The sequence below is a fragment of the Procambarus clarkii genome, chromosome 27, assembly GCF_040958095.1.
Source record: "Procambarus clarkii isolate CNS0578487 chromosome 27, FALCON_Pclarkii_2.0, whole genome shotgun sequence".
Lineage (NCBI taxonomy): Eukaryota > Metazoa > Arthropoda > Malacostraca > Decapoda > Cambaridae > Procambarus > Procambarus clarkii.
In genome coordinates, this window is record NC_091176.1 from 7,146,608 (window position 1) to 7,168,661 (window position 22,054).

A 22,054-nucleotide genomic window follows, 5' to 3' on the forward strand; every position below is an offset into this window, starting at 1 on the left:
GGTGGGTGTTGATTAGTGCCCAGTGTGTGTTGGTGGGTGTTGATTAGTGCCCAGTGTGTGTTAGTGGGTGTTGATTAGTACCCAGTGTGTGTTGGTGGTGTTGATTAGTACCCAGTGTGTGTTGGTGGTGTTGATTAGTACCCAGTGTGTGTTGGTGGGTGTTGATTAGTACCCAGTGTGTGTTGGTGGGTGTTGATTAGTACCCAGTGTGTGTTGGTGGGTGTTGATTAGTGCCCAGTGTGTGTTGGTGGGTGTTGATTAGTACCCAGTGTGTATTGGTGGGTGTTGAATAGTACCCAGTGTGTATTGGTGGGTGTTGATTAGTACCCAGTGTGTGTTGGTGGTGGTGATTAGTGCCCAGTGTGTGTTGGCGGGTGTTGATTAGTAGCCAGTGTGTGTTGGTGGTGGTGATTAGTACCAAGTGTGTTGGTGGTGGTGATTAGTACCCAGTGTGTGTTGGTGGTGGTGATTAGTACCCAGTGTGTGTTGGTGGGTGTTGATTAGTGCCCAGTGTGTGTTGGTGGGTGTTGATTAGTACCCAGTGTGTGTTGGTGAGTGTTGATTAGTACCCAGTGTGTGTTGGTGGGTGGTGATTAGTACCCAGTGTGTGTTGATGGGTGTTGATTAGTACCCAGTGTGTGTTGGTGGTGGTGATTAGTACCCAGTGTGTGTTGGTGGGTGTTGATTAGTACCCAGTGTGTGTTGGTGGTGGTGATTAGTGCCCAGTGTGTGTTGATGGGTGTTGATTATAACCCAGTGTGTGTTGGTGGGTGTTGATTAGTGCCCAGTGTGTGTTGGTGGGTGTTGATTAGTACCCAGTGTGTGTTGGTAGTGGTGATTAGTGCCCAGTGTGTGTTGGTGGGTGTTGATTAGTGCCCAGTGTGTGTTGGTGGGTGTTGATTATAACCCAGTGTGTGTTGGTGGGTGTTGATTAGTGCCCAGTGTGTGTTGGTGGGTGTTGATTAGTACCCAGTGTGTGTTGGTGGTGGTGATTAGTGCCCAGTGTGTGTTGATTAGTGCCTAGTGTGTGTTGGTGGGTGGTGATTAGTACCCAGTGTGTGTTGGTGGTGGTGATTAGTACCCAGTGTGTGTTGGTGGGTGTTGATTAGTACCCAGTGTGTGTTGGTGGTGTTGATTAGTACCCAGTGTGTGTTGGTGGGTGTTGATTATAACCCAGTGTGTGTTGGTGGTGTTGATTAGTACCCAGTGTGTGTTGGTGGTGTTGATTAGTACCCAGTGTGTGTTGGTGGGTGTTGATTATAACCCAGTGTGTGTTGGTGGTGTTGATTAGTGCCCAGTGTGTGTTGGTGGGTGTTGATTAGTGCCCAGTGTGTGTTGGTGGGTGGTGATTAGTACCCAGTGTGTGTTGGTGGTGGTGATTAGTACCCAGTGTGTGTTGGTGGGTGTTGATTAGTACCCAGTGTGTGTTGGTGGTGGTGATTAGTACCCAGTGTGTGTTGGTGGGTGTTGATTAGTGCCCAGTGTGTGTTGGTGGTGGTGATTAGTACCCAGTGTGTGTTGGTGGTGGTGATTAGTACCCAGTGTGTGTTGGTGGGTGTTGATTAGTGCCCAGTGTGTGTTGGTGGGTGTTGATTAGTGCCCAGTGTGTGTTGGTGGGTGGTGATTAGTACCCAGTGTGTGTTGGTGGTGGTGATTAGTACCCAGTGTGTGTTGGTGGTGGTGATTAGTACCCAGTGTGTGTTGGTGGGTGGTGATTAGTACCCAGTGTGTGTTGGTGGGTGGTGATTAGTACCCAGTGTGTGTTGGTGGTGGTGTTGATTAGTACCCAGTGTGTGTTGGTGGGTGTTGATTAGTACCCAGTGTGTGTTGGTGGTGGTGATTAGTACCCAGTGTGTGTTGGTGGTGGTGATTAGTACCCAGTGTGTGTTGGTGGGTGGTGATTAGTGCCCAGTGTGTGTTGGTGGTGGTGATTAGTACCCAGTGTGTGTTGGTGGGTGGTGATTAGTACCCAGTGTGTGTTGGTGGGTGGTGATTAGTACCCAGTGTGTGTTGGTGGTGGTGTTGATTAGTACCCAGTGTGTGTTGGTGGGTGTTGATTAGTGCCCAGTGTGTGTTGGTGTGTGGTGATTAGTACCCAGTGTGTGTTGGTGGTGGTGGTGATTAGTGCCCAGTGTGTGTTGGTGGGTGTTGATTAGTGCCCAGTGTGTGTTGGTGGTGGTGATTAGTACCCAGTGTGTGTTGGTGGGTGGTGATTAGTACCCAGTGTGTGTTGGTGGGTGGTGTTGATTAGTACCCAGTGTGTGTTGGTGGGTGGTGATTAGTACCCAGTGTGTGTTGGTGGTGGTGTTGATTAGTACCCAGTGTGTGTTGGTGGGTGGTGATTAGTACCCAGTGTGTGTTGGTGGTGGTGATTAGTACCCAGTGTGTGTTGGTGGTGGTGATTAGTGCCCAGTGTGTGTTGGTGGGTGGTGATTAGTACCCAGTGTGTGTTGGTGGTGGTGATTAGTGCCCAGTGTGTGTTGGTGGTGGTGATTAGTACCCAGTGTGTGTTGGTGAGTGTTGATTAGTACCCAGTGTGTGTTGGTGGGTGGTGATTAGTACCCAGTGTGTGTTGGTGGGTGTTGATTAGTACCCAGTGTGTGTTGGTGGGTGTTGATTAGTGCCCAGTGTGTGTGTTGGCGGGTGTTTGATGAGAGGTGAGCCCTCATTGGCCGCTTCTGTAATGGCAGTGTTGTGACAGTGTACCATCTTGGTGTTGTGACAGTGTACCATCTTGGTGTTGTGACAGTGTACCATCTTGGTGGTGTTGACAGTGTACCATCTTGGTGTTGTGACAGTGTACCATCTTGGTGGTGTTGACAGTGTACCATCTTGGTGGTGTTGTGACAGTGTACCATCTTGGTGGTGTTGACAGTGTACCATCTTGGTGTTGTGACAGTGTACCATCTTGGTGGTGTTGACAGTGTACCATCTTGGTGGTGTTGTGACAGTGTACCATCTTGGTGTTGTTGTGACAGTGTACCATCTTGGTGGTGTTGTGACAGTGTACCATCTTGGTGGTGTTGTGACAGTGTACCATCTTGGTGGTGTTGACAGTGTACCATCTTGGTGGTGTTGTGACAGTGTACCATCTTGGTGTTGTTGTGACAGTGTACCATCTGGGTGGTGTTGTGACAGTGTACCATCTTGGTGGTGTTGTGACAGTGTACCATCTTGGTGGTGTTGTGACAGTGTACCATCTTGGTGGTGTTGTGACAGTGTACCATCTTGGTGGTGTTGTGACAGTGTACCATCTTGGTGGTGTTGTGACAGTGTACCATCTTGGTGTTGTGACAGTGTACCATCTTGGTGTTGTTGTGACAGTGTACCATCTGGGTGGTGTTGACAGTGTACCATCTTGGTGTTGTGACAGTGTACCATCTTGGTGGTGTTGTGACAGTGTACCATCTGGGTGGTGTTGTGACAGTGTACCATCTTGGTGGTGTTGTGACAGTGTACCATCTTGGTGTTGTTGTGACAGTGTACCATCTGGGTGGTGTTGACAGTGTACCATCTTGGTGTTGTGACAGTGTACCATCTTGGTGTTGTTGTGACAGTGTACCATCTGGGTGGTGTTGACAGTGTACCATCTGGGTGGTGTTGACAGTGTACCATCTTGGTGTTGTGACAGTGTACCATCTGGGTGTTGCTGAGGCGCTGTACAAATTTGTGTTGCATTAACTTGTGTGAGAATAGCGCAGTGTTCACTAGTGAGACCTTCATGTCTTTGTGATGGTGTTGTGTCGTTGACTGTAGTTGGTACAACTGTTACGTCTAAACGGCTTCATTCAATGCCAGTTTGCTTGTTTGGCTGATGAGTTGAAGGTCTGGTATTTCCATCACTGTGTTTATCATGGGGGACCTGCTGTATTGTATCCACCTAGTTGTATCCACCTAGTTGTATCCACCTAGTTGTGCTTGCGGGGGTTGAGCTCTGGCTGTTTCGGCCTGCCTCTCAACTATCAATCAACTTTTTTTTCACACATACACACATCTCCAGGAAGCAGTCCGTAGCCGCTGTCTAACTCCCAGGAACCTATTTATTGCTAGATGACTGGGCCATCAGGGTGAAAGAAACTGCCCATTGGTTTTCGCCTCCACCGGGGATCGAACCCGGACCCTAGGATTACGAGTTTAGAGCATTGTCCAATCAGCCACAGGCCCCATTGTGTTTGACAGTTGATATTGAATGACGTGTGTGTGGCGTTGACGGCCCCCAATGTTCGAGAAACACTTCTTTTCCTGTGGTATTACAGCTGGGATATCCAATTTGATGCTTTGGGGGGGGTGGGGGGTGTAAATGTTGTACATTATGATGGCGTTCTCCCAGAGCTGTAGGTGGACAGCTTGTACATCAACACCTGAGTATATTGGGCTCACTCCCCGAGTACATGGTTTGCTGGATGTTACCCCTTATCATCCTTCCTTGGTTGCCTGGACTCTTATAAGGCCTAAAGGTCTGTCAGCTAGGAAGCCTTATATCATCAACTTGCCATAAGGGTGTTTGCTGCTGCAATACAATGTCTGTTATCTCTGCGTCAGTGTCCCTGTAGAAGGTAGATCTTGTGCTTCAGACCACCAGCGTCCCACTGTACCACTTAAGTGTCTGCTCTGTCCTGTTCGTGTGAGCTTTATCATTGTTGTCTCTCGCATATCTGCTGTTGCTGCCATCGTAGTTGCTGCTTGTACTGCCATCCGTGTGGTCTGATATAGTGTCTCCGGCAGAATTTGGTTGTGGACATTCAGTGGAGAGTATTGTGTTGTTGTTGTTGCTGGGGTTGTCAGTGGTTGTGAGGGAGGCTGTGTCTGGGTTTCTATCTGTGAACTGAGAGGTTCATCGTTTCATAGTTGGACGTACCAATGCCTAGAGTTCCATTAACTCCTGTTCGAATTTCAGATGGTGATGGTATACTGTCAGGTATTGCTGATTTAGCCTGTTGAATTGGCTGTTCAACTCCTGCACTTTTTTATCCTTCTGTTGATTTGTTGGTTACAGAGTCTGCAGTTGCATATCTTGTGTGCTTGAGCTCTCGTGCAACAAGTGTCTTATGTTATTGGTTCTTCCTTTGTATCTTATAATTGTTGCAGTACTTTCTGCTGCTGGTTTGCACCCTGCGGCTTTGTGTTGCATTCCAGCTGAACCATTGTTTTCAGCAGCGGCTTTACCGCTGTCTCTGTTTAATGTAATCAGTGCCACTAGTTTGTCCATTTGCTGCTGCCAGTTTGGGCTGCCAGTGTTACTATGGTTTTAGAGTGCTGTTGGCCTGTATATTCGCACACCTTGTGTTCATGTGTGAGTGCTCTCTTGTTGACTGTGTCCTGTTGGGCGCGGTTATCCATGCTGGGTTCGCTGGTGGAGGTGCTGGCAAATATTGTTGATGTTTCCCATCTCTTTCCCTTTGAAGTCTGGTTGTCGGTCGGGCTACAAGAGAAGGAGACTACAGGAGGGAAGAGTCATGACTTTATTAGTCTCTTTATCTTTTAAAGAAGATAAAGAAGATCTAGTCTTTTATCAGTCTCCGTGGTGTAGTGGTAAGACACTCGCCTGGCGTTCCGCGAGCGCTATGTCATAGGTTCGTATCCTGGCCGGGGAGGATTTACTGGGCGCAAATCCTTAACTGTAGCCTCTGTTTAACTCAACAGTAAAATGTGTACTTGGTTGTAACAAAGATTCTTCGCGGCGGGGATCGTATTCCAGGGACCTGCCCGAAACGCTACGCGTACTAGTGGCTCTACAAGAATGTAACAACTCTTGTATATATCTCCCCAAAAAATTAGTGCACAGTAGTCTTGGGAGCAGTTCGACCTCGAGACCAGTACCAGTTGTTCTTCGTTGACCTTTTCCTAACACTGAGACACGTCAGACGAGGAAGTCTCCGTAGGGCAGCCGACCCCACCTTCCCTACCATCGCCAGGTACGCCGACAACCACACCCAATATTCAAGTCAATCCACACCCCACAGACCCAGGAACACCGGATAACAGGCGCGACTACAGCTACCGCTGCAACGAAGTGTACATAAAAGCAAAACAGGCAGACCCTACGATACAAGTCTTCATGCCCCAAGACGTCATCGACCTATTCTACGGTCCAGTCACTCTTCACTCGGACCTATTGAGCAGCTCGGTAGCATGAAGCTCCAGACTCAGGGACTCCGACTCCTTCGACACAAACGGCATGGGAACTAGAAGGCAAGCCAGCCGGACAGCAGCAAGTAATAAAAAGGGAACATTACACCATTAACAACGTGACAGCAACCACCAACCAACGACAGGAGATAAAAACCTTCCCCCTTTTCAGGGGAATTAATTTTGCGCATTTTTGTTTCCATTTTCTTCGTTGAACCAAATCCGCCAACGTGAAGATCGCTATCGAAGACAGAAGACAATCATTCGCGAGGACAGAAGTCTACACTACAGCGCCACTATACAAGACCTGCCTACTAGCCTGGCCTGCCCGGTGTTGCGCCTCCAGCTGGCTAAAGCCCTGGCATAATCTCTTCATCTCCGACGTTTCCTCTCACCGACTATTCTTCAACAATACCCACTTCCCCGCTCGCCCAATGGGCATCTTGAGCTGTATATCATTGCATTGTATTGCGTGGAACGGCAGGTGGACAACATGTCGCCATGACTGGAATTAGTCACAGGTGCGGCTGTCGACTGGGGGTTAACATGTGAACGGCATTCGGCGGCTCTATACTAGTTCGAGCACGATGCCTAGTAAAGTCTGCGATATGAACCCCATAGATAATGTATGGGGGAATATAGTTAGATATTGGGAGCAGAGGCAAGATTGATCCCACCAACGTGTGCTTCAACATACGTTGGCCGACTGTAAGTTGTGCCGCCCTGCAGCTAACCTACAACCTGTGGGTTCATGTTCGCGTGGGATTACGAGAGAGATGTTCATGGACAGTGCTTCACCTCGAGTGCTTTGGCCATGCCTCTGCGAGTCTTCGTAAGCCACGTTCTCTGTCCACGGGGGTTCTTGGCAAGTAATATAAATGTAAACAGGAACTGCCATTTTCTGTGTGAGATTAAGTTTATAATAAATGTCAGTAATTACATCCATTTTAAATACCATGTGTGCCAGGCACAAGAGGACATCATCCCATGCAGGTTAAATTTTGAGAATATTTCCTTGGAGGCCGGGCCTTTCTTCTAGTCCTCGGAGGGCATCTTAGCATAGCCTTTGGTGTTTATTTGAGGCCCTTGACACAGTTCAGTGAAATGTTCGACTGGTAATACACATACCAAGAGTCCAGGTTTAATGGTACATCATACCAGTACCGTCCCGGGTGGTAACACATACACGGTACAATGCCTAACAAACAACACTAGTTCTTACCTTCCTTGTACCAGACGAAGACAGGCTCCGGGTAGGCACGGAAGTACACGTGCCAAGTAATGCTGTCCACCATGTCGGTAATGTTGGGGTGGTCGAGCCTCAGCTGCACGTGGGCCGAGTTCTTGCCTGAGGGCGGGAATAATAAACACGACTGTCTGTGGTAAACACTACACACATAATGATCTTATTAGTCTAATATGTACCATTAACTGTCCTTGTTATGTTTAATATTGGCTTACCAGGCAGTATTCAACATTCAATATAGACCAGGACACGTTCAACAGTGCATATTGACCAGGCTGTGTTCAAGTGTCCATATTAACTAGGCCTTGTTCAACAGTCCACAATGGGTAGGTCGTGTCCAAGAATAAACATTATTTTTAAATAATCATGAGTCCATTATATATTTTACAATGATTATTGCAACAATTTTACGAATGAAGAAGAGAACTTTCAGTGTATTCGTGGAACTCAAAGTGACTCATCAAGTGAGGCCATAAACAGAATATAATCCACAGTAATATAACCTCGACACTGACCCTCACTTTCAGCTGCCAAATTGTCCTTTTGAATACAATGGATAATGCAGAAACTGGACATTAACGTATGACTTGACTGAGCTCTGGGTTCAGCAGACCCAGTGACAGAGGAAGGTATTGTCTGACTCCAGGAGCTGGAAACATGAGCTGTCCTTCCAGGACCTTAAATCTTCTGGTCAGCAAGCTCTAGGGTTGGTATAAGAGCTCGTTATGCTCTATTGTAATTGTGAACCCTTCATAAGTCACGGTCACTAGAGACCGTGACCTTCACGTTCCTCTACAGCCACGGTCACTAGAGACCGTGGCCTTCACGTTCCTCTACAGCCACGGTCACTAGAGACCGTGGCCTTCACGAAGACCGTGGCCTTCACGTTCCTCTACAGCCACGGTCACTAAGGTTGGTCACTACCATTATGTATACGTGGGTTTTGTTGTTTGTCTACAAACAAGTACCTCTGGGAACAGCAAGTGTTATATGTTATGTTTGTGTTCAAGATGAACTTCATCTAAGTATTGTGGATAATGTTTACCTTGGGTGTATAATAAACTAATTACAATAAATGTAAACAGGTGTAGGAATTTGAACAAAGGTGTTAATTAATTAAAGCTTACGTATGACATTGAGAATAATTTCGTTCGGTGGACTAAATTTGTTCTGAACCTTGACTTTACAAGTGTAGTTTCCGGAGTCGTGGTTCGGGTCAGCTTGCATGATCTTGTGAGTGCGGGTCACCATCTTTTGAGACTGACTGTCCCGGTAGATCCTGTGATTGCCTGTCTGCAATAACGAAACACAAGATCAGTGCCTGAATTCACCTGAAATCTTGCAAAGTGCACAATCACTGTTTATTAATGCTTGATTGTGATTATTTTTAGAATTGGTGTCACTGTGCATATGTGACAGTTGCTAGAGCTGAATTCAACATGGCGGCTATTTGCGTTTCTTGATCTTTCTGAGCCAAATGAATAGTTTTGTATAATGTTATATTAAGTTAGATTAGACAATGTTTCTACCCCCATAGGGAGTCTAAATATGGGAGTATAAAAGAGAGTCATTATAAGTGATGTTATATGGAACTCATTCCAATAATGTGAAAAATTCCAAGTCTGGATTTTCATTAGTATGAAAAACTTTACATTTACAACTTTAGTTTGCAAAATCTCAAGTCTGGGGATTCGGGCTCCCTAATGCCCCCCTTGATGGTGGAGTCGTCCCCAGTGTTGCCATTCATGAAGTCGTTGGAGATAAAAATGTTCGGTGCTGGTTGTATTAAATTATATAATTATGTTTAAAAGATATAATAAATTACATCAGAAACATTCTAACAACATATTATTTTTTACAAGATCTGTCTGTTCGAGGTCAGAGGCCATAAGCTTAGGCATAACCTCACCAAATTTGGCAAGGTGATTAATGGTTGTTCAGGGATCATTGGTGAGATTCAGAGATTAATTGGCGAGTCAGGGTCGACCCCCATATCCCCAACCCCCCTTTGTATCATACCAATTTCCATTCTCACTAAATACTAGACTCCATCCTCACTGGAGATATGTAATTATCTGAATTCAGAAACCCAAACCCCTGACTGTGTACGGAGGGAGAGGACACAAGCATGACTGGGCGAGGTGGAGGAGGCCACCTTTCACCCCCACCTACAGAGAGTGGTCTCCCGAACCTTCTGGAAGCAACTCGGTGCCCTCCCTGAGACGCCACGGAAAGCCAGGCCCGGGAAGAATGTCACAGTAGAAAGGAAAGGTATTTATTTGGAGAAAGCACTAAGCCAGTACGACTATATACCGTTTGGAAGCTGCAAAATGTGAATCAGATTCACAAGCTCCTTTGAAATATAAGAATACCTCGAGGAGAACACTCCAGTGGCGGTAGAGGCACATGAAAAGGCATTCCTGAGAGAGGAGGCAGCTGCTGGTGGTCGTGCTTCTCCCTGGGTGAACTTGACTGTAGCCCTCCAGCAGGGAGACCGATGTCTCCACTAACCACAATAAAGAAGTCAAGCTAGTAAGTTCCCGAGACACATAAGGTAAGGTAATTATCAAAAGAAGGCACCAAACCGGGAAGGCTATGTAGCACCATCAAAGTGCGAAATAACCAGAGGGCGTAAATATCACCAAGAAAGCCAATACGAGAACAAAAACGCATAAGGCGAACGATATCAAAAGTATCCGATTCACCTAGAATTCTATCGAGGGACAAGTGACCGCGAGGGACGGTCGGAAAGCAAGACACACGCTCGTCCTGGAAGTCAGGACATTCAACAAGGATATGCACAACTGTAAGAGGGACAACGCAATTCGGACAATAAGGAGCAGGGCGGCGCTCCATTAAGTGACCGTGGGTTAAGCGAGTATGGCCAACCCGCAGCCGCGCCAAAGCAGTTTCCCACCGCCGGTTACGGTGGCAGGAGGAAGGCCACGGGGACACACTACATTTGAGAGTACGCAGCTTGTTATTAACCACAGAGGACCAACAACCCTGCCAACGGGCAAGGATGGAGGAATGAATAACAGGATAAAAGTCGGAATAAGGAAGACCTTTATGGGAGATGGGACAAGAGCGGATAGCTTCCTTAGCGGCAGCATCCGCACGCTCATTGAAAGAAACACCAATATGGCTGGGAACCCAGCAAAACTCTACCGATTTAAATTTATTAGAAATAAGAAACAGCCATTGCTGAATCTCGATGACCACTGGGTGGACAGGATTAAAGGACCCAAGAGCCATGAGGGCACTACGAGAGTCAACTACAACCACAAAGGAGGAATGAGAATGAGAAAGCAAGAGACGGAGAGCGTAGAGAATAGCATAAAGTTCCGCCGTAAAGACGCTAGCCTCCGAAGGGAGGTGACACATATAAGTACAGTCAGGAAAAACAACAGAGTAGCCCACACCGTCCGCAGACTTAGACCCATCGGTAAAGATGGAAATAGAGTGGGAGTGTGAAGAAAAGTGCTGAAGGAAGAGGCTTTTCAGAATTTTAGGAGGGGTAAAGGCTTTAGTAAGACAAGTCAAGGACGTACAAAACTTGGGAAGGGGGACTCTCCACGGAGGTAAGGAAGGAACAATATGAGGAGAAACATTAGAAATATGAACAGAAAGAGAATCCTGCAAGCGAGATAACCGGACAGAAAGTGGGAGACGATGAAGAGGTACAGGAGCTACAAGAGGAGAAAAAGTCAAAGCATGACAGAGGCGAGAGGAAGGATGTTGTAAGGACCGCGCAAGATAGCGAAGACAGTAGCGATCACAGGGGTCCTGAAGAGAGAGAAAGCCAGTGTCAACATACAAACTGAGGGCGGGAGTCGAACGAAAGGCACCAGAGCCGAGACGCAACCCAGTATGGTGCAAAGCATCAAGATGGCGAAGAGTAGAAGGAGAAGCATAAGAGTAAGCAGGGCAACCATAATCGAGTTTAGACAGGACGAGAGAGGAGTGCAAATAGAGGACCGTGCGTCTATCCGCTCCCCAAGAAGTATGGGACAAAACCTTAAGTAGGTTAAGGGCCTTAGAGCACTCAACTCGGAGGCAAGAGATATGGGCTGACCAAGACAAACGAGTGTCAAAGACTAACCCCAAGAACTTTGCGGAATCCCTGTACACAATGGGATGACCATAAAGCGACAAAGAGGGACGAAGAACGACACGCTTCCGAGTAAAAGTCATAGCACAAGTCTTAGACGCAGAGAACTTGAAGCCATGATCGGTGGCCCCCGAGACACATAAACAGACTGATGGATCAGTAAGGACTAAAGACAAAGGAATTCTCTCCAGGCTTCGCACAGTGAAAAAGTAAGGCACATTTTCAAGGATTAGGTAAGATACCCAACAACCAGAAGGTATTAAAGAGGTCTAGTTGGTTGCACTGCACAACCACTGGTGTCATCGTACAATGAGCAGATAGTCGTTGGTACCTTTGAACATGATTTGGCAGAGACATAATAGGCAAACTAACCCAATATAATGAGTTTACAAGGGTTATAGAGGACCCACACATGGCAGCGGACGGCCTTGACAGACATAGCTCCAGGTGGATTCTCGCTCTGCTCTTCACTCTAGATGGTCGGACCCCACTCCCAGCCTAGTGTTTTATACCAGGAAGAGACGGAAGGCCTTCTCCAGTGATATGAATTGACGATCAGAGCACTGTCTAGACTGCTCTTCCTCCCACTACCATGTGTCACAAACGCTACAAGGTCCGGGGAACGCCCCTCGACGAGCATGCGTTCTCCAAGACAACCCTCCTGAAGATACTTAAGGACGTCGGGGAAGCGACAACTAGCCACCAAACATTTTCGTATTTTCAAAACGTCCTAAAAACGACATTTCATTGTTTTGAGCACGTTTTAAATTACGTTTAAAATACGTATTTTGAGAATTCGTAAAGACGATTATAAAACGTGAGGTAAAAACGTTTTAATAGAACGTATTTTAAATGTCATGATATAACATTTTGGAGCAAAGGTTTTTAAATCATTAATTCTGATTATTAATTATTGAATTTATTAGGTATAATTTATTAGGCAGGCGGTGGCGGGCGGTGGTGGGTAGAGGCAGGCGGTGGATCGTGGCGGGCGGTGGATCGTGGCAGGTGGTGGTCAGTGGTGGCAGATGTTGGCAGGCATTGATGGGTGGTGGTGGGTGGTGGCAGGCGGTGGCGGGTGGTAGTAGGCGGGTGTGGCAGGTGGTGGTGGGGAGCGGCGGGTGATGGCAGGTGGGTGATGGCGGGTGGGTGGTGGCGGGCGGGTGGTGGCGGGCGGGTGGTGGCGGGCGGATGGTGGCGGGCGGATGGTGGCGGGCGGATGGTGGCGGGCGGATGGTGGCGGGCGGTGGTGGGCGGTGGCGAGTGGCGGCAGGTGGTAGCGGGCAGCGGCGGAGGGCAGTGGGCAGTGGTTGTTTAGTGGCGGGCGGTGGCGGTTGGTGGTGAGTGGCGGCGGGTGATGGCGAGTAGCGGCGGGTGATGGCGAGTAGTGGCGGGTGGTGGCGGGTGATGGCAAGTAGCGGCGGGTGGTAGCGGGCAGCGGCGGGCGGGTGGTGGTGGGTGGCAGCGATCAGCGGCGGGTGGTGGTGGTCGGGTGGTGGCAGGCAGTGGTGGGTGGTGGCAGGAGGCGGTGGGTGGTGGCAGGAGGCGGTGGGTGGTGGCGGGCGGCGGCAAGAGGCGGTGGGTGGTGGCGGGCGGCGGCAAGAGGCGGTGGGTGGTGGCGGGCGGCGGCAGGAGGCAGTGGGTGGTGGCGGGCGGCGGCAGGAGGCAGTGGGTGGTGGCGGGCGGCGGCAAGAGGCGGTGGGTGGTGGCGGGCGGCGGCAAGAGGCGGTGGGTGGTGGCGGGCGGCGGCAAGAGGCGGTGGGTGGTGGCGGGCGGCGGCAAGAGGCGGTGGGTGGTGGCGGGCGGCGGCAGGAGGCAGTGGGTGGTGGCGGGCGGCGGCAGGAGGCAGTGGGTGGTGGCGGGCGGCGGCAGGAGGCAGTGGGTGGTGGCGGGCGGCGGCAGGAGGCGGTGGGTGGTGGCGGGCGGCGGCAAGAGGCGGTGGGTGGTGGCGGGCGGCGGCAGGAGGCAGTGGGTGGTGGCGGGCGGCGGCAGGAGGCAGTGGGTGGTGGCGGGCGGCGGCAAGAGGCGGTGGGTGGTGGCGGGCGGCGGCAAGAGGCGGTGGGTGGTGGCGGGCGGCGGCAGGAGGCAGTGGGTGGTGGCGGGCGGCGGCAGGAGGCAGTGGGTGGTGGCGGGCGGCGGCAGGAGGCGGTGGGTGGTGGCGGGCGGCGGCAGGAGGCGGCCGACTATCTCTCACTCACCCACACTCTCACTCACTCACCCACACTCTCACTCACTCACCCACACTCTCACTCACTCGCCCACACTCTCACTCACTCGCCCACACTCTCACTCACTCGCCCACACTCTCACTCACTCGCCCACACTCTCACTCACTCGCCCACACTCTCACTCACTCGCCCACACTCTCATTCTTACACACCCTCCTACACATCCTCTCACACTCTCCCACACTTAGGGGTGACATATGGAAGAGGTGTACAATAGGATGAATGGACATACATTAATAATGGAATGACATAATAATAAGAATGGACATACAGTGTACATTAATAGGGTATTAAAAGTAACAATACAAAACAGAACTTGAAACTAAGTGTATAAATTGGAAAAATTTAGATTTAGGAAAGAACTTCATGGGTAAATACACTTTGTACTTCAAGGTTCATGTTTGCAATGTTACAGAGTTCCAATTAACTCCCATGCAAGCAGTTAATTTATTTTATGATTATGTTTTTATGTTAAATTGTTTTTGGTGATTTGTTTCTATATTTTCATAAAGCATGCTTACTGTCTTATTCCAAGTTTTATGATAACTTTAAAAGGTTTAAAACAAAGTTCATTATAATATTCTGGTTTTCATACAGGAATTATACGTTATATAACATCATAATAACGTAATGATGTCGTGTAAATAACGTTACATTGACGTCATATATATTTTATATTTATGTTCATGACAGTAAGCATGAACGTAAAAAAAATGTTGACTGAAAATTTTTTATTTTTAAATATAAAGCATGAAAAGATTATATTGCCATAGCATTCACTATTATTTTTAAATTTTAAAACAAATCTTTAAAAACTGTGTCTCAAGAATATATGTTTTTAGTTATCTCTAATGGTTTTAAGCACGTCAGAAATACGTATTTATGACATTTATGACCTTTGTGGCACCATTTCAAAACGTCCACAAATGTACTGTGTTTGCTGAGTAACGACATCAGCCAAGAAGCCACAGACTTCATATTCTACTTCTCTATCGAGCATGACGTCGACAATCTGATCACGAATACCCGATTCGCGAACGGCACCACCTCCATCTCAATTTCCCACGTCAGCTCCTTGCTGCACAGTCTGTTTTTGTCAGTGAGCTCAGTCAGTGGATCGTGAAACGGGAACGTGAAGCAGATGACGCTGGAGACATCGCGAAGAACATCGAGAAAGAAAATCCAGGCTTGTGCGTAAATGAAACTCTGATGTGCAACAGCCGCACATTCAAGGTCACCTTCGCCACTGTGAAACAGGCTACCAAGATTGCCACAGATGGTTTCTTCTGCTACAGAGTCTACATCCAATCATCCGAGTGATGATGGAAAAATTCTACAAAGTCAACTAGTGCGTCAGGTGCTACGAATACTCCCATCCCACCAACAAGTGTCAACAGGCCATCCAGAAATGCAGCATTTGCACCAAGGATCACCATTATTCTATCTGCACATCGAAAAAAACACGCTGCCTTCTCTGCACTGGCGACCATCCTGCAATCTCCAACCGATGTCCCCACATACAAGAAGTTATCAACAACCTGGAGACCCAAGAAAAAGCCAAATCTTCCTCTACCATATCCTCCTCTGCAACCGGCACCAGCTCCAGCACTCAGCTATACCCAAGCAATCACAAGCCGCCACGACCTTCTATTTTCAAGCCGGCTTTTTTCCGGAGCTCCTGGGAGGAGGAAGAGCCACTGCTCACCACCAACCCAACCAATGAGGGCTTAGCACCAAGTCCGCCAGCACCTCACTGAACCAGTTGTCACCACCACCATCTCACCCCAAGCAATATATAGCAAAGTATATGCTTTGACAACTGTGGCTAGTATGATCATTGGCTCCAACCCCCAAGAATACGTGAGGATCCTGAATACCCTCTACACTTCGAATGGTCTCCCAACCTTTACTGTACCCGAGGAAGAGTACACCATCAGAAAGAACTTCAGCCACGAGTTTTTCTCCAGCTCCTGACCCGGTCTCAGACATTACTGTGAACGCCGCCGCACCTACTGCAGCTGCAACACCAAGTCCTTCAACTACTGCAACGGAAGCAACCCAAAAGCCGACACTTTCTTATCCATCACTATCTGCTACAGCTCCATCCACAGAACCTTCTATACCTGCTGCTGTTACTCAACTATCAAGAACTCGGCCTCCAAGATCCATCACCTCTGCTTCTGATTCATCTGATTCATCGGATGAGGAAGTCTCAGTCGGAACATCATCTCCACCTTCATGGAAATCCCACTACTCAGCTGCCGCTTTCCTTCACGACACTACACCATCAACCTCCAGCGACAGCACCACAATGACAACACGAAGCTAGACCATCAAGCCGATCGACAAGAACAAGAACAAGACCAACGATCCGAGTTTGCTGAAATCATCAAGAAAAAAGACCACTGACGAAATACTGTAACACCAACACTGAACATCAACTTTTAACTACCACCAACTGCCAGCGAGTCCAGCACCTGTGTGCACTACAAATGACGCCCCACTCAGCTCTACTGCACTCTACTCAAGATCAAATCCGCGGTGGTTGGGCCACCGACCTTTCATCTCCACCTCTTCGTCTCATCTCCAGTTCCTAGCTTAAGATTTCTGCACCCTCGCCCCATTCTTCCATCCCCTGCTTGCCAGTTCTATGTACAACTTCAAGTCTCAAGAGCTCCAGGTGACCACCTCACAAAGCATGGAACTGATTAAACTGGTGATCTGATCCCAGACCAAGAGCGCAGGAATCTTCCCACTTCCTCTCAGATCCTGTCTGTAGATCTTGCACCCCGACACTGTAAAAGTCTGGTGATCTCACAGCCACACAGAGTCCCATGACTAATATTGGCAAAACTGGTTAAGATTTGCAACGTTTTTTGAGTCTTCTTAAGGCAGTAATGTGCATTTAAACATTCCAAAGCAGTCTCTGGACTGGGCGCCATTATCCCTGAAACACAGCAACTAGCGTTTTCATCACCAGCGAGAAAATGCCACTAAACACAGAGCAATTAGAATGTGCTTCATAAATGGCAAAGATCATTTGAAGAAAGAATGAGAGCCAGTCACAGGATTAGGCAGTGGCATCCCTCAGCATGATGGGAACGGGTACTGTCATTGGACGCTCACTAAAGCTTGACATTGCTAGTCAGTATCATTATATGGGACGAGAGAGTAGCAGCTGAGGCATATCTGAACCTCATACACCAATCTGGTGTATGGATTCACCATTCTGGTGTAAGGATATAGATACAATCTGATGTAAGGATATAGATACAATCTGATGTAAGGATATAGATACAATCTGGTGTATAGATATAAGTCCTGAATACACCGATCAGGAGATCCTGGACAACAGGACTGAAGGACACCTGTCAAGATGACAGGTCCCAGCTGGTGACGAGTTAAGGCAGCGGTGTTCTTGATATGTGTAGCACAACCTGGCTAGCGGCCCACAAGCTACATTCCAACCACCATTCTGGTGAACTGGAAAAATAAATCCCTGTGGCAGAAATTGTGGTTTTAGATGACTTCATTACAAGATGTCACGCTAAGAAGGAGGATCCAGCTTGGCGAACCTCACTTATCTAATCCGCATCGACGACAACCTTACAGTTCCTTTGACTTCACATTCATTGGAGGACATTTATACAGCTTATGTACAATAATTGTCAACAAGACGGCATGGAAATAACGTCTATTCCCAACGGAGAGTGGGAGGATCATGCTAGGATCTCACAGGAACAATGCCAGGATCTTATAGGAACAATGCCAGGATCTTATAGGAACCAAGACATTATGTTACGACGACGTATTTTTTATGGACTGGAGATTGGCATGAAGCATTAAATAAGTTCATTGATGTTCAAAAGAGACACGACAGTCTGTCTTACTCACACATAAAATACGAGGAATTACAGATTTATTAATATGTAATATTTACAAACTTTCCATAACTACTACAAATATAAGCATGGAACCTTGTAGTAGTAGCGAGATGGCCTTTGTGTAGCGAACTCGGCCGTTGTAAGTCTGGTTCTTCTTTTCCCAAAGAATGCTGAATCAACTGTGGTAATGCCTACCTTGCCTTTTCTCAACTATGTTCACACTTAATTTGAAAAAGCCTGAAACGTCGAGACGTTATACCTTCTCCCAAGGCCAGATACCAAGTTCGGCGCCTTTTCCTCTATTCTGACATGATTTATGCTTGTCTAATGTGTCGCAATCCTCTACTCCATTATTCGTTTTTGGTCCCACTTTTGTAACCACTTCCAGGTCTTAAAGCTTGAAACCTCTACCAGCTCACCAGCTTCTCTTGACCCTTCGGGGTCTGAAGTGGTAGGCGTTCCTCTGCGTCTCCATCCCATGTTCCCATTCATACTTCTCTTGCTCACCGTATACCCATTACCTTCACACTCTTCTGTATACACTGTGAGCAGCCAAATATCCTCTTCACTGTTACGACCGCACCTCCTTACCTTTCCCCGAGACAACGGAGTCTATCACATTGCACATTGAAATTACCAGACCTATCTTCCGGGAAGAAAGGTAAACCTGATCCCTCCCTGTATTCCTCCCGGACAGGCAAAAAGGCCTTGATCTCCCTTGTGGCTGTTTCCTCCCATCTCCGTAATGAAATTAACTGACCTTGTTATGGAAGTTCCAGATGTTCTCTGGTTAGAATGGGAACAGACACACATACACACATGGGGCCTCGTAGCCTGGTGGATAGCGCGCAGGACTCGTAATTCTGTGGTGCGGGTTCGATTCCTGCACGAGGCAGAAACAAATGGGCAAAGTTTCTTTCACCCTAAGTGCCCCTGTTACCTAGCAGTAAATAGGTACCTGGGAGTTAGTCAGCTGTCACGGGCTGCTTCCTGGGGTGTGTGTGTGTGGTGTGGAAAAAAAAAAAAAAAAGTAGTAGTAGTTAGTAAACAGTTGATTGACAGTTGAGAGGCGGGCCGAAAGAGCAAAGCTCAACCCCCGCAAAAACACAACTAGTAAACACAACTAGTAAACACACATGCTGGAAACAGCAGCTGAAAAAACAACTGCACTAGTCAGCTGCTGGAGAGGAAAAGATCAGTCGTAGTAGTGGGCATTAAAGAACAGAATGCCTCCAGTAAGACTGAATGGATTGATAAGGGAAATGAGGCAGTGAGAGGGATCTTACAGGGGTTACAGATGGAAAGGGATGGACCAAGCATAGAGAAAGTTTTCAGGCTAGGCTGGTACAACAAGGACAGAGATCGCCTAATAAAGAGTATGTTTGCAAATGAGATCCCAAAGGAGGGAATTCTAGCAAGGAAGAGCCATCTGTATCATGTGAGTGGTTACAGGCAATTATTCCTCCAGAGAGACATGACGAGGGAAGAGAGAGTAATGGCAGCAGAAGCAAGTAGGAAGCGCAGGGGGTGAGGAGAACCACACCCCCTAACTAAATAGTCTCGGAGGGGAGTGGGGAACTCCCAACCAGCACCCCAGTAACCACAGAGGAGAGAACAACACCCCAATCTTCCTCCCAATAGAAACCCCCCCCTTACTCTGAACCCTCCCTGTACCCCTATTTCCCCTCACCCCTTGCCCTCCCTGTTCCTCTTCTCACCCCAAGCTTTCCCTGTCCCTTCCCCCGTATCACCCCATGCCCTCCCGGTCCAACAAATGGCTACTAAAGTCCAACCAAGTAAATGTTATGTGATGAAACTAGGCGGAGGACATAGGCCAGACACAGGATACCAAATGGGAGATGAAGTCCTTCATGAAACGGACAGAGAGAAAGATCAAGGAGTTGATATCACACCAAACCTGTCTCCTGAAGCCCACATCAAAAGAATAACATCGGCGGCATATGCGAGGCTGGCTAACATCAGAACTGCCTTCAGGAACCTGTGTAAGGAATCATTCAGAATACCCCATATGTAAGCCCAAGCCTGGAGTATGCAGCACCAGCATGGAGCCCATACCTTGTCAAGCACAAGATGAAGATGGAAAAAGTTCAGAGGTATGCCACTAGGCTAGTCCCAGAACTAAGAAGCATGAGTTATGAGGAAAGGCTGTGTGAACTGCACCTCACGTCGCTGGAAGACAGAAGAGCTTGGGGAGACATGATCACCACATATAAAATTCTAAGGGGAATTGACAGGGTAGACAAGGACGGATTATTTAACACGGGTGATACACGCACAAGGGGACACAGGTGGAAGCTGAGTACCCAACTGAGCCATAGAGACACTAGAAAGAACTTTTTCTGTGTCAGAGTAGTTAGTAAATGGAATGCACTAGGAAGTGATGTGGTGGAGGCTGACTCCGTACACAGTTTCAAATGTAGATATGATAGAGGTGGAGAAGCTCAGGAATCTGTACACCAGTAGATTGACGGTTGAGAGGCGGGACCAAAGAGCCAAAGCTCAACCACCGGAAGCACAACTAGGTGAGTACACACACACCCTCCTCTTGCCTCTGGCCTCCAGTCTCCAACGACCAAAAAAAAAGGATTTTATATAAAGAGTTTTCAGATTTTTCCCGGAAAATCAGATTGTTAGAACAAAATCAGGTACGGCAGCGATGACGAGAGGACAAAGGTGGACAGTTTTGCGGATGGGGGGGGGTAGTTATTTATTTAAAAAAAAATTATTAAATAACATTAACAGACGAGACTGTCCTGCAAATTATGCCAGAAGCTACGAGATTTTTACAGAATTTTTCTATATTTTTCGATTTTTGATCAAAATATATCGAATTTAAAAGCACCTGGCCCCTTCAGTTTGCTGGCCTCAGGAAACCCTCGTGTGTCCAGTAAAACTACAAGTTGCGATCCTTTTGACCATGTCGTGGCCTGGTTGTCTGAGGCGTGTGTGTGGGAGCACATACCGCATTGGTTCCATTCCTCATCATATCGAATACTAATGAATTAAGACATGTTAATGTATAGCCCGTCTTCTAAACAGACCCAAAGTCATGGAGCATTCCATGGACCCGCCAAACCCCAGCTGTTTATGAATGAAAAACGGTTTACACACGACTCACAACTGATGACATCCGAACACTTCTGGAATAAGTACTTCGCTGACGAATTTTGTTCGAACCACAACGCTGTAAATGCTTCACCCACGTACTATAAATTCAAATAATCTCCAACAGAATCTAAACACCTAACCAATGTCTAAATATGTACAATATGCAAATATATAATAATAATATTAATTTATGCAGAAAATCAGAGACACAGACACAGATTTTCTGCATACAAATGATCAGTGTTTCGTGATCGTCAATTGCATATTAATTTATATTTGAGAAAATTCCTATTTTGAATGAACAGAATTTTAAAATTGATTAATGCGTCTTTGGGGTCGGCCACTGGATGGAATGGACTTGGACTGAGGAAGGGTAGTAATGTACCAGGTACCGGGAGCTAAGTAAATCCGATACCAGTCTTTATTTAAAGGCATCTACTGGTGGACGCTATTCATTTGTTAGTGACACAGTTATTACCCCACAATACCTAACGCAACTATCCGTGTATTAATGCTGTAAAGGACCGTCCAGCGAGATGCCAGACCTAACTACAACGTTAGTTGTGATGAGTTCATAGCGATAAATAATGATAAACATTATGAGAATTACTTGATATTCTTCATTTCACTATTGAGAACGGTACCCCCATTTTTGAAAGCCTAATATAGAATATGTTTAAAAATAAAAATTGAAAGCAAAATATCAATGTGAACTCAGATGCAACTCTCAGTTTTTTCAAAACCTTCTTTAAAATAATTGTAAAGACCTTTGAACTCCTTACCTCATTCTTAATGTTCTCGGGGATGTACCATATCAGTTTCTTTTGCCCTGAGGATGAGCGGCTGATGTCGTAGGTGCAGGTGAGGTTGACCGGGCGGCCCTCCAGCACGTCGTAATTGCCCTCACTCTCCCCCGTTGCTACGCGGTTGATCTGCCAGGCGTCGGGGACCTCTACGGTGGGTCTGTCCAGGACCTCCTCATGTTCTGCCGGTGAGCACAGGTGTTAGGAACAGGCACACGGAGGGGTAATGGCAGGTGTTAGTAGCACACAGAGGGGGGTAGCGACAGGTGTTAAGAGTGGTAATGGATCGTGTAGATAGCAAACACACACATGGTTCATCACACAGGTTTTGGGAGGAAAGATACAGACTGCAGATGACATGTGTTGGGAGAGTTTGTGGAAGGAGACTTCCGTCAACACGTGTTGGCCGCGTTCATAGACCTGGGTAATCCATTTGAACAATTAACCCTTGAAATGCATAAAGACCCCTTCTTTAACAAATATCCCTTGATAATGCTTAAACATCTTTAACAAAATCATATGAA

The 22,054-nt window shown here is 47.4% G+C and overlaps 1 protein-coding gene across 5 annotated transcripts in view; it reads right to left on the minus strand.

Annotated features, from left to right (window-relative positions):
• Positions 1-22,054, minus strand: part of LOC123762726 (vascular endothelial growth factor receptor kdr-like) — a 471,742-nt gene that overhangs the window by 164,144 nt on the left and 285,544 nt on the right. For all 5 annotated transcript variants that reach the window (XM_069332305.1, XM_069332302.1, XM_069332303.1 and 2 more), the window contains 3 exons: positions 21,510-21,712; positions 8,503-8,668; positions 7,352-7,477 (listed from right to left, as the gene is read on the minus strand). In XM_069332305.1, coding sequence (XP_069188406.1) covers positions 7,352-7,477; positions 8,503-8,668; positions 21,510-21,712 — 495 coding nt within the window. The remainder of the gene's footprint in view (positions 1-7,351; positions 7,478-8,502; positions 8,669-21,509; positions 21,713-22,054) is intronic.